This window comes from Colletotrichum destructivum, chromosome 1 (assembly GCF_034447905.1).
Source record: "Colletotrichum destructivum chromosome 1, complete sequence".
NCBI lineage: Eukaryota > Fungi > Ascomycota > Sordariomycetes > Glomerellales > Glomerellaceae > Colletotrichum > Colletotrichum destructivum.
The window spans coordinates 1921145-1937420 of NC_085896.1; the positions used below are offsets into that span (position 1 = coordinate 1921145).

Sequence of the window (16276 nt, forward strand, 5' to 3'; positions counted from 1 at the left end):
CAGAGGTAGGTTGCAGGGTCCCCGGCGGAGGGCCCCGCCGCTATCGCAATCCCGGGGACCGGGACTGCCTATTGTGGCATCTATGCCCAGAACGGGCGCTAAGACCTAAAGTAGACTAGCTCTACCTACCGGAAAAACCCAGGAACTCAGGGAACTGGAGCTCCCAAAAAAAGTGAGCTCCAACCAACCACCATCAGAAAGGCTGCAAAAGCATTCGCGGGTCCAAAGTTGTACAAGCGCGTCGACTTGCTTTCTTCGCTTCCCAGGCATCGTAGCTCATCGCAGCCTCGCCTGATGCAGCCTGAGCCTTGACCGCTCTGCCCCTTCGACCTCTGCGGCAATGGCGCAAGTGGCAGACCGTCATTATTTTCCTCCTTTGGAGGAATGTCTGAATGGAGACACTATCATCATGTGGGTAGCCTCTGTTGACCAAACGATGCCGAGACAACTGACGTCCGGACCAGCTCCTGGAAGCTTATCGCAGCTGCGCTTGCAGACCAAGACGATGTGAGACGGAAGAGCGATGCTGTTGTACAGTTTCTTCAAGATGATTGCGTGCGATCCCTCTTAAGAGACCCAACAACCGCTTTTGCGCCGCCGAGCGATTCCACCAGATCGAAGTTCGAAACGAGGACAGCCGCCATTCACGTTACACCCCAACCGAACCAGAAATTCGACATCAAAATCATCAAGGAGGATGCGCAGTGGCTAAGCAGGAATGCCAAGGTCAACCTCATTACCGCGCTTCGAGCAACAGTGGTCGAGTTCCAGTCGCGGCCAGCAAGCCACCTGACAAGCACTCTTTCCTCCCAGGACATAGTCAACCTGCAAGAAGCTTCCGGCGTCGCGAGCATACAATCATCTGCCCTGGTCCCAATTGCCGGTGCCGCGCAGGATGCAGAGACGATTTGGGCTGACTTTGAGAAAGAAGAGTCAAGGCGACAACGCATCTTCCAGACGTACCTTGCAGAAAGACGACATTTCTTGATGACTGCTGCGTTGGTGCAAGAGAATGTCCTGTACACGCAGCCTTCGGCGTCAGTTCTAACAACAGTAGGCGAGCCGTCAACGCAAACACATTTGATCCCAGCCAACGATCGCCCGAAATACCTCGACGATCTCCTGACGACATACCTGCAGTACGTCACCGATGCTATCGGCCGGCTTGCCGAGGGTCTTGAAGCAGTTGTCGAGGACAAGGGCTTGCTTGGGGAGGAACTTGAGTTGGAATGGATGAGAACGGCTCTGACTGAAGTGGTCCATGCTCTGACGGTCGTCTTCCAGTCCATTGACGGCAATGGCGATTCGTTCGTGCCTTCTGCTGTGGTCGGCCAGTGGTTTGGCCTCATGGATAACTATGGGTTTCTGAATGGAATTACTGCGGTGAGTTGAAAGGCAGCCCCCCTCAAATGCATCAACTAATATGGATCAGCCGACTGATGCAATATCATCTCTCATCATGCCCCTGAGATCCCTCATCTGTGCGATTTCTATCAAGCTTCTGAACCCCTCGAGATCCATAGAATGTCTCGCGGAAGAGGCACCAGAATACCGCGGAGATGAGGACCCTTACATCACTGCGCCCGCGGTACTCGAACAGGTGCACAACGCAATCTTGGCGGCGGCGAATTCAGACTGCGAGAGTCAAAGCCCCATCATTTTTGCCTGGACCGTTGTCGTCCACCGCATGTTCTATTCACATCATGACCGAATTGAGAAGCGAGACGCCCTGCAGAACCAGCGATCCCAGGAGACATTCGAGGCCGGTGTACTGATTCGCCCCACCACCAATCGTCGTCTTTCTGCAGGAAGTATCGTGTCTCTCGATGGCAAGTCATTCGACATCTTCCTCAACAACGTAGGACTGGACAAAGACCTGCAGGTTGTGGAGCAGCTCGCGGTGGCCGTGACATCCAACGGACGAGCCTATGAAGTACTATCCGAGATGGTACTCGCCATAGGTGGTTATAGCGACGGAGCCTTCTCGCCGCTTTTGGGCTCCAGAGTTCGGCTGGCGTATATTGATTTCCTCAAGGCCACATATCCACTTGTCGGGTATCAATCAGATTCAGTCACCTCCCTCCTGTCAGTCCTTGGAGCCGGTCAGCAATACTGGGACCTTTCGAGGCCCGCGCTACACCCCTCAAATGACATTTTGGCCGAGGTGCTCCAGGACGCTACTGCAATGGAGTACTACTTCCATCAGGCCCTGAATCGATATCCTTTCGAACTCTTGCCATTCCTCAACATCTGCCGAACTCTGGCCAACTGCGTTGTCGCGGATGACCGGATGGATACAGTGGTCAACCTTCTGCGCAAAACCCCTTCTCTCACCTTCATTCTCCCCGACGACTACCAGCAATATGAGCTGGCCCAGGAAGAGGACAACACCAACACTTTCTACCTTCTTGAGGACATCCCGCTGTTCACACCAGCCACTGCATGGAACAGACGAACCCGTCTTGATGATGCTTTCAGGATACCGGCTGAGACAGTTGGACGATTTGTTACAGATACGGGCCGTGTCGTTCTTATGGAATACGAGCATTCTGCACTTGCACTGCTTGGCAAGAGGCTGGAAGTTCAACTTGCGCCTGAGACTTATCGTAGCGAGTTGGATGCCTTCCAGCCAGAGGAGACAGCAGAGACGATTGCTCTCTTTGCAACGCTTCTCCGAGCTGAGGTGCTCAAGTCTGAGAGGCAAGGCCTGAGCGGCGAAATGTCGCTCAAGTCCGGACTGGACTTGCTGGAGGAGATTGGCAAACACGTCTCTGGAAACAAGGACCTTGTTGCAGTTGTTTGCGAGACTATGGATGCCTACATGCAAGATGAGAAGGCGACGGAAGGTCAAGGCATTGCGGTCCTCAACTCATGCGTTCAGTTCTTGCACGCAATCCTACCGTTGTGCCCAACCAGAGTCTGGTCATATCTGGCACGTTGTGAACTGCTCAACTCAGAAGCTCAAGCAGGCAAGCTTGCGAAGATTACAGGCAACCTCGATCTTGTTGGGGACCGATATGATCTCCTGCTCTCGGCTGTGCGTCTATTCGCTAGTCTCATTGACAGTGTCAAAAGCAGCGCTGTTCAGCGCAAATCTGGCAACAAGCTGGTCGGCCGTCAAAAGGTCTCGAACAACGTTTGGCTGGGGGTCGCAGACAAAGTGCTGGGAAAGGTCAGTCTTGCCATTGCCCAGGCTACGGTCGACGTTTTCGAGACTTCGTCGACTTGGCGATTCGGGTCGGAGTTGTACAAGACCCTGCTCATTCGATATGTCGTTCCTGTCATGGACCACATCGTCTCGTATACGTACGGGATGGGGGACCAAGAAAGCTCACAGACTCTCACTGCATGCCTGGAGCCTGCGGCGTCCTATATCATCGACGCATTTCTCTCGCCCTCGACTGGTTCTCTGAGGTTCCAGCCTCTCCTCACCACTTTGGTGAACGGCCTTCAGGTTCCCGACTCAACGTTCTACCAAGAGAGACTGGCTTCTGCACAAAAGCAGCTAATCTCGGCCTTGCAATTCACAACAACCTTGCTGCGGGTTGCAAACCACCTCGAGCGATCATCGGAGATATTCGAGGACCATCTCTTCAAGACATCGTCAATTCTGGCAAGACTCTGCGCCATTTGCGAGCAGTTCCGGCGACCAGCGCTGCTGCTTCTGGAAGCTTTGGTCCTCAGCGCCGCCAGAGCACATGATGACCCTCCGTCACTCCTGGGTTATCTTGGCCCTCTTCTGTCTCGGTCGTTTATCCAAGTTCTGTCACGACTGGACAAACCCTTCCTTGTCGCCGAGGACGTACAAACGACATGGAAGTTCTTCTCCACAATTGTGCAAAATCGTCAGCAATGGCTGTCCAACTGTCTCCTGACGGGGAAAACACCCAGAGATGCTCTCAAAGGCGCCAAGAAGGATGCGTCGTCTACACCCAATTCCGTGCTCGCGACGGCTTTCGCAAAGCTCAAGGATATCAAGGAGCTGGATATTACTGAGGCACTTCGGATCCTGGACTTTGTCGCATCCTCCCAAAACCACTGGCCCTGGACTATTTTCACGATGCAGAAGGATTCATCATTTTTAGACTCGCTACGTCTATACGTCAAAGGTCTAAGCAGCTTCACAGTGACCAGCAAGGCAGATGCTGTCAAGGCCGCTATCGATGCCAAGATGGCCGCTTACATTGCTGAAATATTCGCTATGCAACTCTACCACCTTCGCCAGATGGGCGGCGCCGATGTCTTTGCCAAAAGCTTGGTGGCTGTCCTGGATTATTACCTCCGAGACGGTGTCGAGGTCTCTAGCTATAACAACTCTCTGCACAGCAACTTTGCCAAGAACTTCATGAGCAAATACCCTGGAGTGTCGCTCGAGGCCTTCAAGCGGACAATGTTGAGACCCGGCGAGCTTGGCAGAAGCTATTTCTATGACCTGGAGAGTGCGACTGAGATGTTGAGCTTTGACCCTGGCTGGCACGGTCGCCGCGACAATGGTTTCCGCAACGAAATGGGAATTGCGAACGCCAACCTCTCCCTGGTCGATGCGCAAATCGTGAGTTTCTCCCATCGGGCACTCGCAAGACGCCTACTAACACATCTTAGTCCCTGTTCCACGCCTGGGAGTTCCTGTTGCTTGAACTCAGCAGCTCACTGCCGGATAACGACAACATTGCCAAGCAGATGCTTCAAGTTGCTCAGCAGTGCCTCGAGGCAAACCGATCCAACCAGGGCCCAGAAAACATTTTTATGCGCATCGTTGAAGAGCGAGCTGACCTGAGCTTGCTGCTCATTCAGCGTCTCGTCGGCAGGCCCATCTCGTCTCCAGACGTCAACCAGCTTCTGGGAACGTTGTTTACCATCATCAGTGCCGTCGAGGAGCCTTTCAACCCTGGCTCCATCTCGTACTACCGCACGATGCTTAAGACCATCTACGTCACGTTGCGCGCATACAGCGTAGCCGACAAGAAGGGCCTCGGTGCCTCGAAGAGCGGTGGGGAGGGATTCTCCGTCACTTTGACACAAACTGTTCTGAACCTCCTTGACCGGGTTGTTGCCAAGGGCTTCAGAACGCTCGTTGCGCTCGTGCACGACCCTGAAGCTGCCGTTGCACCCGAAGACTTGGCTCTTCTCACTGCTATCCTACAAGCCTGCCTCAACATGCCGACGATTGATCAATGCCAAACACAGATCCTCAACATCATGGCATCCTACGACGCCATGCATGCGGCGACATCGCTGTTCTCGTGGGCAGACAAATTGGCCATCAATGGCGATCCTATATACGGTGAGCTGAGCTTGTTATTTCTACTAGAGCTCTCCACCCTTCCGGCGGTGGCGGAACAAATGGCATGTGATGGCCTGCTCAGCCATCTGACCTCAGCGGGCATCACCAATTTCATGCGCCGCGGAAACATCTCTCCTTTCTCCGAGGCTATCGGACCCCAGAGATGCTACAGCATGTGGGTGAAGGGTGTTTTACCACTGTTGCTAAACCTTTTGACCGCCCTTGGAGGTACCGTGGCGCCAGAACTTGGCTACGTTCTGAACCAGTTCCCCCTGCTTCTAAAGTCGAGCGTCGACCGCTTCGAGGCCCCTGGCGCTAGTCGAACCGCATCAAGAGAAGCGCCACACTACGTGACGCTTCTGTCTGTATCGGAGGTTCACTCGCTTGCGCTCTTGACAAGAGTTATTGCTGCTCTGCGGACGGCCAACACCAGAGACATCCCGGAGATCCAATGGGATGCTTCCTCGCTGTTGGAAAACATTGATTTCTGGCTGTCAAGCCGGAAGCTGTTGCGCGACAGATTACTGCCGCTTGGACAGCGTGAGGTTGAGTGGAAGAGCACCAAGATCGGCACCCCTGACGAGAGTGGACATCTGGGGAACGCTCTCGAGAACAAGGTGCTCTCCCAATTGGAGGCAGTGAGGGATGTATTGAGCGAAGACCTGGAGGAGTCTTGAGAACAAGAGATTCAGATGGCAATAATGAGCCGGAGGGGGTCGTTCGTCCGACCAAGGGGAAACGGATCAAGGGGGGTAACAATGACAGAAACAACAGGTTTAGGCGTTCATGAGTGTAAGACGAACCTGCGTGCATTCATTTTTCCCAGCAGTCACTGGATCCTCGTACTTCATGTAGAAATCAAATCAGCAGATACCCTCAGCATGCTTGCTGGGAACTCCCTACATCACACACGCGTACACATAAGGAATGCAAGCCACCCCCCCCCCCCCCCCCCCCCCCCCCGGACACTGGGCTCTGTGTTCGGCGTCATAAGCGGAGGCAAACCGACAAACTGAGTAAGTAGTGTTTCATTTTGGGTTTCCCATTCATCTGGTGCCGATGTCTTCTTGTTGTTTTGGACACCCATGAATGGCATGTCACTTCTATCCGCCGTCCCCTCGGGAAAAAAAAGATGGTAGTATACAGAAAAGGCCTCCATCATAGTTGCGATATCGGAATAAGCCACATCGTCCGGCCCTCGTCGCCTGGTTGATGAGAATCTTGGGTTGAGATCTCGCATCCCAGGCCCCCCGGCATGTTCTGTCATGCTGGGAATAGTATTACATTTCTGCGCGCGCATCCTCCGGAGCGTTCTTCTCTGCTTTGGAACCTGCGCCCGTGTGCCCACCCTTTTGTTACAACATGTCTCGTCGTTTTTGTTCTCTTTCTCATTGCTGCTGCATTTCTCCATCCGATGGTGAAAAGCATTTACTGCTGCATCTGAGCGGTCATCTGGGCGTTGTGTTCCTGGAAGCGCTCGCTCAGGCGCTGCTGGGAGAACATCTGCTTCTGGATGCAGCGAGTGATGCAGCCCGTCTCGCGGGAGGAGAGGGACTTTGAGGTGAAGTCGTCAACGCACGAGGTGAAGCAGTGGTCGACGAGGTTGCCAAAGAGCTATTGACGAGAAGTAGGAATGTCAGCGACATCGGTTCGATTACGAACATCGGCGTTGGAAGGTGTGGCAGTCTTGGAGAGATGCCATGGTGACAGGATGAGGCGAGACGTACGTTCATAAACTCCTTAACTTGACGCTTCTGCAGTCTCTGCTGGAGCTGGGCTTCCTCGGTCTTGGTAAGGCTATTCGAAAGAAGATGGGCGTTAGTTTAGGCGCTTTCTCATCCTCTTGTTCGAGACCTTTCGCGATGAAGGAAGGTACATCGACTTACGCGTCCATTTTGATGGTGAGATTCGACGGGTCTCGGCTGGCTTGAGGTATGTGTTGAGTGCGGTCGCGGAGTTCGGAAATATGAAGCGGTGGTTGATTGACGATGACGATGAAATTTCTTTGGACTTTCGGGGGACCAACTTTGCTAGCAGTTGCGTCGATAGAAGCTTTCCCCGGTCGACGTTAGCCAATCAGCACCGAGAACTGTGAGGCTGCTGGAGCTGCGATAGTGATAAGGAATTATCGGGGTTTCATTGGAGCTTGAGCACGGCTAGATGCACTTAACCATCCTGCCCTCATTAGAAGAACTATCCTCGAATTTGACCATCATGGACAGTGTTGTCTCGAGCATTTGGCTGAAGACACCATGTATCTCGCTGTGGATGGAGGACTTGTTTCGATATTGACTTCAGTGGACTTGCCCAAGTTTTGACTTTCATGTCGGTTCGAGTGTGTTTATCAGTGTTTCAGCTGTGTATACCTCTCAGAATTGAAACACACATCGATCAGGAAGAAATGCACAGTCTTCTCGCTTCAGCAAGGAATATGACCGGTACAGCCTGACAAGTCACATCGACATTTCATTTGCTATATAGTCCGATGACATCTCGCTGGGGCCTTACCCATCTAGACAAAATACAACCACATTACCTCTCCACAACAGCAAAAACTCCAATCAGCAGGGTATCCGTCCAGAAAGAAGAAGAAAGCAGGGGAATACCCAAATCGACCGACTTGGTCAAACCACCAGAGGCTAAGCCGGGCTCGAGGCCAAGAGGACGAGGCCATCGATCCCAGAACCGGCAGTCTACATGACAACGCAGCAAGCCTTCTCCAGCTTCTTGAGGATTTTGACGACCAAATCGGTGGTCTCGTCCTGGCCCTGCTGTTGCCCGCCGTGTTGTTGCTGGCCGCCATGGTGCGGCTGCTGCTGGCCACCGTGATGCGGCTGCTGCTGTCCACCATGATGCTGGCCGCCGTGATGCTGGCCGCCATGGTGTCCACCTCCGACCTGCGGCGGCGGCGGCATCGTCGCGTCCCCGCCTTGGAGATTGATATAGATCCTCCCGGCGTTCTCCTCCGTCGAATAATTCAGCCCCATCTCTCGGCAGATCTCCTCAATGCGCGGCTTCAACTTCTGTACGTGGCCCGTCGAGTGGTTTCCCTTGCCGACGATAGCGTGCAGGTGGTCTTGGCCGCGCGCGCGGTCCGCCCGGATACGCTCCTCCAAGATGCGCTCCGCCTCTTCGACGAACTGCCCGTGCAGGTCGACGCAGCTGCCCGTCACCCGCCCCGCGGCGTTGTTCTCCCGGAAGATGAACTCGGAGGCCTGTCGGTTGAGGTCCTCCATGCGCTGCGCGTGGCGTTTGCCCTCATTGGAGAGCTCCTTGGCGGCCGCGCCGTCGCCGGATTGGTAGGCTTGCTGGGACTGCAGGGAGTGGAGATGCGCGCGTTAGGACAAGGGGTGCATGTGAATCCAGAAACGAGTGGTACGCAGGGTGTAGCAAGGAAAACTAACGCGCTCGAAGCACTGGTTGCGCTTGTTGGCCTCCTCGCGGGCGGCATCGCGCAGGCGATCATACTCGCGTTCGATTTCAGAGTCGTCGTCGTCGTTGGCGTGGTTGAAGGCTGCAATGCAATGTCCAGCGTGTTAGCGCGCACGATTGATTATCTTACGAAGCCATTTTCTCAAGTGCCTCCCCCTACCCTCCCGTGGTAGTCGCGGGTACAAGCCATGGATGACTTCCGGGGCCACCTAAGGAGAAGCGCGAAACAGGAGAAAAAAAACTTACCGCGACCGCCCAAGCGGTTCATAGGGATAGACATTTTAGGAGGGCGTTTAACTATTATTTTTGCGCGGTCTATTTGACGCGGTTCTGGCTGCGACTGGCTAAGGAATGACGAGTTGATGATGCAGCCAGCAGCAAGACAAGCTCAACACGTCGCGTCTGGATGCGGGCGACGAGGTTGGCAGAACGGCGCTAAACAAGCTTGTTTATCGGCCTCGGGCACGTAATTGTGGACCGCAGCTCCGACGATGACGCCAGTGCCGACCGGCTCGGCTGCCGTCTTCCGCCTCCCGCCTCATTGACTGCCGGGCTGCATGCGGCGCGGCGGGGTCCGGTGCAAGTGAGTTCTGCCTCGAAGCCCCAGCCTTTCCCAACTGACCAGAGTCTGGTCGCCGTAGAGCTGAGAGCTGACAATATCGCATCGTGCCGCTGCTCATCTGTACGATCACAGGGGAAGTCATGCGGCCGCTGTAGTTCGAACTCCTTCAGAGCGCATTTGGCAGACGAGAAGTGCCACGAAACACGGCGCGTATTTCTGGTGCACTGGTGGAAAAGGCTTCAAAGCATTGCGGCACTCTAGACCTAGAGCTTGCACAAGGAGGTCTGTTCACAAACACGAGGAGAGGCCCCGTTTCATGGCTCTATGGGCCCATAAGGATCTGGTACCGTCCGAAACAAGGCTCGAACAAGCGAACATTGATACCCACAATGGTGAAGGGAGGTGCTCCGGATGTCATGGATTTCTCATAACGGAAGATGGCTTGTCTTGTTTGTGTGGTCAGCTAGACGGCTGTTGTATAAGAGATAGGCCCAGGGGAGGGACTCTTCTGCGGGCCTTCTTGAACGTCTCCCTCACAGGAATTCTGGCGGCTCTCCTAATCCGATAACGTTCCTCCAACGAGTGAAAGCATCGGATGCTTAAACCACAGCAACCATCGTACGAACTTGCCGATCCCATTAGAATGAAATAACGACGGTTTTCGATGGTGGGCGTATGAGTAGCGCTCAGGGGGGAATTCCGAAAGGAACGACAAATATCGTAAGAGAATATCAGCTCTGTTAGTCCCAGGACGACCGCGTAGAGTAGCATCATCTGCTTGTTTCCGCATGATATGCAGAAGAGACCGCTCCATCTGCAAGGTCCTCAAGCCAGATGCGACGACTGCAGCCTCTATGATTCGTCCGCCCACAGAGCTGTACTGGGTCGGCGGCAACACGACGACGACAGCGAATGGGGCCCGGAGTCGGAAACGAAAAGAATCTCCATAATTCCGGGTCCTTTTCAATTAAAAGAGTCCTCTCGTGATCCCGCGTGGAACGATTTTGCAACCCCACAGTTTTGCCTCTTCAGGCATGCCATGACAATGAGTCCCAGCATCTGCCAATGGTCTGGATGGGATCCTCGCGCTTTGTGGAAAAGGAGCTCGCATGCCATGTGGCCTCCTTGTATCCGACGGGAATGGCTGCTCTGGTAGTCTTCGACCGGCGAGCCTGCGAAGATCTAGTGAATGTGCGAAATTACCCTTATTTCGGATATGAGATGTGCCCGCCAATTCCTTTAGTTAGTCCTTGAGAGCGCTGTTGTGGGCGTCGCGCTTGTTAGATTCTTAGATTTGAGTGCCACTGAATTGCTGGCCGGTTGGGGTCTGACTTCCACAAAATCGTAGACGGCTTATCCCAGCTTACCGCAGGAATTCGGGCCTCTGAGACACTGGGCCGGGTCGTGAGTTGCCATCCTCAAGGAATCTAGCGAAGGGTCGGGTACATGGAAGCAAGGAACATCCATCGCACGACATCCCAGAAACCCACTCCTGACCGCATCTTCGAGGGTGAGAGCAACAACGGTGCCGCGAGGTAACGGTGGATTCTCGATTGCCCCATTGCAGCCCGCCCCCCCGAATTTCATCCAAAACTTGGTGTTGATCAACGAAAGGTTGAACAAGTTCAGAAACGACGCACCTGCAGCAGGCCAGCAAAATTATACTCCTCAGATCACTACCCGACCAATGTTGTCTTGAGAGCTTTGCCTCCTCCTGCCTTACATGGTCAAGGACTGAAGTGCAGATGGGATTTGCAATGGCCGGGCTGTGTCAAGGTGTGAAGCCAGAAGCAGGGGGATTGAATTTGCCCTTGCATGGATAGCTTGGTGTTTCAAAGCAGCTAGAACGGTGGGTTCTAACCGCTCTAAACTCCCATCCTGGGGCTTCCATTTTACGGGGCATAGACTGAGAGGCGATTCGCTAGGCAATTGACACATTGTGTCAACGAGTCTGCCGGGTTTGACGTGAAAGACGTGCGTCGAAGTGGCAAAAGTTGCGCTCTATCGGATCATGCCCAGCAACGAGAAGCGCGAGTGGGTGGCTCGGCTCTGTCCGAAGATTCGGTACTTTCAGCGAGTGGTTCCTGTTTTTGAGTAGATGCTCCCGTTTGTTTAGTCAAAGACAATGTCTATTTCCGAATCTCCATGCTGCTGGATGAATTGCCCCCTGATGAAGTGATGGTTGATGGTCAACCGTTAAAGGCTAGAAAGTCATCCATTTGTGTGCCCTGACTTGCGGCTGGGGCGGAAGCCTGGCTCGACACTCGGACCTGTGGCGCGATTATTGGCTAGCCGTGATGATTGTTCAGCAGCACCTAAGTCCAACTTGTAAGCCACGGCGGTGTTTGGGCGACCAATCAATGTAGTATGTTCGAGTCAGTATGGATGATGTCTCTCCTTGAGCAAAAGTATTTCGTTGTTTGCCGAGGTGCTCGGGCAAGTGGCTTTCGTAGTGCAGCAGCGTTCCTCTTTCTTACTCACAGGCCTTACGGGGCTGCCGAACCTGCCTCCGTACCATCATCAACAAGAATCCCGGCGAATGAGACGGAGTTGACCTTGCCTTCGGAGCCGAGGGACCTACAGGTCATTCATTGTTCAGGCGACAAAGGCGGCGTATATGGTGTGTGTGACTTGACGGTACCAGTCCAGCCTGCGAATGAAACTGCACAGGCATTTTGTCGGTGTTAGTTGCCAGCTTATACCGTGGAATGCAGCCATCGTTTAGTGGTAGAATGCAGCTTGCAGTTGGATGCAGAATACAGGATACAGAAGGATCGCTTTGCCGCCGGCGGCGGCGGCGGCGGCTTGCAGCAGAGACCGTCGGCTGAGGATGGAAGCAAACGAAAAAAGCGGCCCAGCGAAAAGCAAACATTTCGGTGTGACTCGGATGCCCAGAGACATTGGGAAGAATAGAAATGGTTGGTACGACGGCTGACTGGCAGTGAACGCACATCTGTGGTCATTGGGTTAACGAGCTTATCGACGACTTCTTTGGGGAGAAGCAGTGCAATGGCCGGTCGTCAAATGGTCTGTTCTCACCCGGCTGGTCACTCTAGCCTGTAGGTGAAGCAAATGAGCCAACATCACCGGGTAGAGGTCACGTTGGAGTCAAAGATGGGGGCAACCATGGCGTCCAACGCCCCTCTCCCGATTGGATTATAGGCGTGCTGGTACATACCGCCCGTCGTTGTAATCTGCGTCCTACAGATCCAAACGCCATACAACATACGGGAGCGATCCCAGGTATTGTGAGATTGTGTCTGGTGACGCATCAAGCCTCATCTTGGCTGGGCAAGTCGTTTTGAGCAATTCTATGTCTTTACATGGAATCATGAGCATGTCGGGCGGCAACACAGAGACAGATCGTAAGTGACGCAGGGAGGATATGCGAGGTCCATCAGGTTCAGCCGTCCCGTCCGACGAGAGCGGACTTGGGCAAGGGAGGACTTGCATCGACGGCGAAGATGGCGAAACAGATCAGGAAAGGCGGTTCCTGATGGAGTCGCCGCCATGGCTTTGGGACTGTGCCTCAAATACTGTCCGGTCCCTGAGATACCTCTGGTACCTCAGATAGATAGCGTGATAGACTAGAAGGATGTGCCGGTGCTTTCTCGGTTCTCGAAGGGTTGTTGACAGGATCGGTCTCGCTTCAAGGGAAGCAACAGGGCGGCACACTAGCTGCAGATGGCAGGCACTGCAGCCCCTGGAGATGCTGCCCCTATTACGGCAAACCCGCATACGCTGAGAGTGACATTTCTTTGTCCATCAAAAGTTGTTTGGTTTTTGGTGGTCTGCACGGTCAAGAAAGAATGAGATGGGGAAGGCCGCCTTGGAGGTTCGACAAGGCGTCTCCAGGCGGATCAAGAGGCGATGTCCAAGTGCTCGGAGAGGTTGGTCAGTAGAATGTTTGCCAGGCCCAGCACAGAAACAACACAGTTTGCCTCGCTTGGGATGGGCCCATGGGCGCTCAGTGATGCGTCCAATAAAGTGACCACAACAGGATCCGTCCAGGCCGGCGGATGCGTATGTCGACGGAATGGTTCGCCAGCAAACAAGCCGCATCCGTCCGCAGACACGGCTGAAGGGTACGGGCATCGCGAGCAACGTCAACCTCTTCGACCGAAATAAGTTTAGAAGGAAGGCAAGCCTGTATTGTTTCAAGAAGTGCAATGGAAGGTCAGATGGAAGGAGGAAAGGTTCGAATTCTAGAGTTCCATTGCCCATCCATGTTGGCGGTGTCCTAGAAAGGGTGGTGGGCCTCTGAGCTTGGCCGTGTTGGCTGCAGGCACTGATGCAGGTGCAGGCAATGGGTGCAGATGGTGGCAAAAACAAAAGGAAAGACGGGCGCGGAGATTTTCTTTTCATTGGTGGTGTACGCATCACACTGTAAACCAGACCGAGACCTATCGACTCCTTGCCTGCGGAACTCGAACGGAACACCGCGTACAGAGTAGTATGGGGGGGGTGAGGATGTGTGTGCCTTGGCTCGCCCTGCTATCTTTTATTCACTTATAAAAGTTGTCTGTAGTTTCACGCGGATACTTCGGTTTCGTTCCGTTCCGTTCTCGCGGACCTCAGAGATCATGCTTGCCAAGCTATGATCGCTGGAAATGTACGGTTAAGTCAGGAAGAAAGACAGATGATACGGATAATCAAGCCCAGTTGTGTGATAGCAGTGGCTCGTGCTTTCTATCTACACTGTATTCGTTCCCAGCGGCCGTATGCAATCCCCTTTCGTGCCCTCGTCTGCGGATGCTCTGAATCCGTACCAGGAAACAAAGCCGCAGACAAAGACACAACCGACATGAACTCCTCTTGTAGCTAGCGGATTTGTACCCGGCTGGGCGAAGCGCTCGCACAGGGCCTAGGCAGGCCATCTCCGTGTAGGTAGCCTGTGGTCAACTGTAGCGCGATGAATTTTGCATTAGTCAGGACGGCAAACCACTGCCTTTCAAACCAGTCTGGCCAAGCTGATCAGGATCAGGCAGACGAGCGCGAAGATCCTGATTCCCTGGGACGGAAGGGGAAAAGAAAGAAAGAAAGAAAGAAAGAAAGAATGAAAGAAAAAACACCCAAGGGGGAACTCCAGAGTCCAGGGGCCCTTCGGCCCCTCCAGCTTCGTTGCGGGCATCTTGCGAATGGATGAGACCTCCATAAACTCGCAGCACGACTCCCCACTAGCCATCGGCCTGGCCAGCGGTGATTTCGAGGTTGCAAAGGCCTGGTTGCGGATCCACGCTCGCTGGAAGACGGTCCTGGTTCTCGTCTCCGGAGCCGGGGTGGCACATGGAGGTTATCCAATGGTCTTACCAGGAAGGTTTCCGTCTTCCCGACTTGCGTGCTTTCGACAGTTGGAACTTGGGGAGCTTGTTTGATTTCCACACACTCTTCTTCTGCTTCTTGTCCATCTGAGTTCTCCAACATTCTCGTGTTGCCTGGGCACGGGGGCGGCGCAGGAGTAAAACACCCTACAGTGAGTGCCCTGTACTCCGTACCCAGTTCGGCAAAAGGATGAGACAGTCAGGCGAGAGACAACTCCAGACACTAGACAAGGCGAAGGTAGGGGAGGCGGCCAAAACCAGGAGTCGGGGCTAAGTGCGTCTGTGGGTACTGAACTCGCCTTATGTAAGGCATGCGAAAGCAGGTACAGGTGGATACGTACCGGGCCGCGCCAGAGGGAGTTTAGTGTTGTGGCAGCATCAAAGAGCCAAAGCCAGGCCTGTACCTTGGCTTCTGGAATCCCCCCTGCTGGCCCCTGCACTAGATGTGCGGCGTGGACATTCGCCCATCCACCCACCCCATTACCCACACCGTACACCACACAAACCCCCCTTTCTTTAAGCCCATTCCAATCCGGCGTAAAGAAGACAGCTTTGAGTTCGGTACAGGATGAGTGCGTGATGAGGTACAGCGGTACTCCCAAGAATCGCCTTTGGTGAGGTGAGAAGGGGAGAAGGGCAGAGCCAGAGACTGAGGGACAAATGCATAGGCAGGTCGGCGCACTGTTAATCGGGAGTCTCCTGTGTTCCGGCGACAGTAGGTGACACCGCCCCCCCATCAAACCGCTTCAGCGTGAGGATGACCGGCGATAGCCCCCAAAAGCCCCTAGCCTCACTGTGAGCTCCTCCAAAAAATGGCTGGGGATGGCCAGTCAGGGGAGTCTCCTAGGTCATTGGCACTTTCCTTTCTGCTATCGATCCCATTTCACTGTCCCCCTTCGCCCCCGTCCTCCGTCTTGTCCGTACTGTATACTTGGCCTTTGTATCCCCACCCCGAAGCGCATTGTCCGCCCCGGCGACGACTGGCGCCCACTCTTTTTCTCCCACTATTCTCTGTTCCTCGCAGCACCGTCGCCGCCATCCTTGCTCATAACTCATCGACCCTTGCTCTTTCCATTCTCCTCTCTCCACATTAGAGGCACCTCCCAACCCATTCCTCTCTTTTCTCTCTCTCCCTCCTGCTGCTCCTGGTCTCCCAATCCTGTCGCGACCATCCCATCCTCTCACCGTCCGCCCAACGGCTCGTGTTTTTCTTTTCCTGTTTGCTGCGGTTTACGACTCCGTCGTCAATTGATCGATACCATCGTCGATTTAGCAAACCCAGAGGTGAGTTGAACGTTATTTTCATATCGCATGCAGGCGCCGAACAAGAGAGACGACACATGCACAAACTCGCACCTAAAATCGCCCCCCTCGAACTCGAGTTGTTTGAGCCGCCGCCGAACTCGAGCCATTGAGGATCTGGGAAAGCGAGACGAACGAGACACGAAAGAGAGACAGCCCAGACAGGAGAAACACAATCCGTTCGCCCGCCTCCTGGACACCAGCTCCTCCTCCCTCGCCTTCTCGACTATTCATTACTCCTATCCGCCTTCGCCTGGATCGTTTCGCATTCCAGCCCCGTCGCTCCCAAACAAACCCAAATCCGTCTCTCTCGTTCGGCCGCCGGCATCACGCCCACCCCCGGCATGGTTGGCTAACAAGCTCTGATTACCTTCA

The 16276-nt window shown here is 54.2% G+C and overlaps 5 protein-coding genes across 5 annotated transcripts; 1 reads left to right on the top strand and 4 right to left on the bottom strand.

Annotated features, from left to right (window-relative positions):
- The first annotated feature begins 194 nt into the window (after positions 1-194).
- CDEST_00595 (uncharacterized protein) lies at positions 195-6209 on the top strand. The gene is made up of 4 exons (XM_062916754.1): positions 195-411; positions 465-1383; positions 1433-4552; positions 4603-6209. Exons 1-4 carry the CDS (start codon positions 341-343, stop codon positions 5959-5961), a joined length of 5469 nt encoding a protein of 1822 aa, XP_062772805.1. The 5' UTR covers positions 195-340; the 3' UTR covers positions 5962-6209.
- Positions 6210-6360: 151 nt separating this feature from the next.
- Positions 6361-7305, bottom strand: CDEST_00596 (Putative Tim10-like domain superfamily protein). The gene is made up of 3 exons (XM_062916755.1): positions 7171-7305; positions 7012-7081; positions 6361-6898 (listed from the first exon to the last, which is right to left on the bottom strand). Exons 1-3 carry the CDS (start codon positions 7176-7178, stop codon positions 6713-6715), a joined length of 264 nt encoding a protein of 87 aa, XP_062772806.1. The 5' UTR covers positions 7179-7305; the 3' UTR covers positions 6361-6712.
- Positions 7306-7725: 420 nt separating this feature from the next.
- Positions 7726-9137, bottom strand: CDEST_00597 (Putative Smr domain-containing protein). The gene is made up of 3 exons (XM_062916756.1): positions 8963-9137; positions 8689-8798; positions 7726-8598 (listed from the first exon to the last, which is right to left on the bottom strand). Exons 1-3 carry the CDS (start codon positions 8994-8996, stop codon positions 7978-7980), a joined length of 765 nt encoding a protein of 254 aa, XP_062772807.1. The 5' UTR covers positions 8997-9137; the 3' UTR covers positions 7726-7977.
- Positions 9138-9691: 554 nt separating this feature from the next.
- On the bottom strand, positions 9692-10174 carry CDEST_00598 (uncharacterized protein). The gene has a single exon (XM_062916757.1). The coding sequence runs from the start codon at positions 10050-10052 to the stop codon at positions 9738-9740; it is 315 nt and encodes a 104-aa protein (XP_062772808.1). The 5' UTR covers positions 10053-10174; the 3' UTR covers positions 9692-9737.
- A 3765-nt stretch (positions 10175-13939) lies between these two features.
- Positions 13940-14566, bottom strand: CDEST_00599 (uncharacterized protein; the record flags this gene model as incomplete). The annotated part of the gene is made up of 2 exons (XM_062916758.1): positions 13940-14455; positions 14516-14566. The coding sequence occupies 2 exons, from the start codon at positions 14564-14566 to the stop codon at positions 14207-14209; spliced, it is 300 nt and encodes a 99-aa protein (XP_062772809.1). The 3' UTR covers positions 13940-14206.
- Between the last annotated feature and the right edge of the window lie 1710 nt (positions 14567-16276).

Coding starts and splice junctions, on each gene's coding strand:
- CDEST_00597 (XM_062916756.1), bottom strand. CDS start 8,996: ATGTCTATCCCTATGAACCGCTTGGGCGGTCGCG. Junction 8,799..8,962: donor GAACCGCTTGGGCGGTCGCG/GTAAGTTTTTTT, acceptor ATTGCATTGCAG/CCTTCAACCACGCCAACGAC. Junction 8,599..8,688: donor GCAACCAGTGCTTCGAGCGC/GTTAGTTTTCCT, acceptor CACTCCCTGCAG/TCCCAGCAAGCCTACCAATC.
- CDEST_00596 (XM_062916755.1), bottom strand. Junction 6,899..7,011: donor AAGTTAAGGAGTTTATGAAC/GTACGTCTCGCC, acceptor TCTCGTCAATAG/CTCTTTGGCAACCTCGTCGA.
- CDEST_00598 (XM_062916757.1), bottom strand. CDS start 10,052: ATGATGCTACTCTACGCGGTCGTCCTGGGACTAACAGAGCTGATATTC.
- CDEST_00595 (XM_062916754.1), top strand. CDS start 341: ATGGCGCAAGTGGCAGACCGTCATTATTTTCCTCCTTTGGAGGAATGT. Junction 1,384..1,432: donor TTCTGAATGGAATTACTGCG/GTGAGTTGAAAG, acceptor AATATGGATCAG/CCGACTGATGCAATATCATC. Junction 4,553..4,602: donor CCCTGGTCGATGCGCAAATC/GTGAGTTTCTCC, acceptor AACACATCTTAG/TCCCTGTTCCACGCCTGGGA.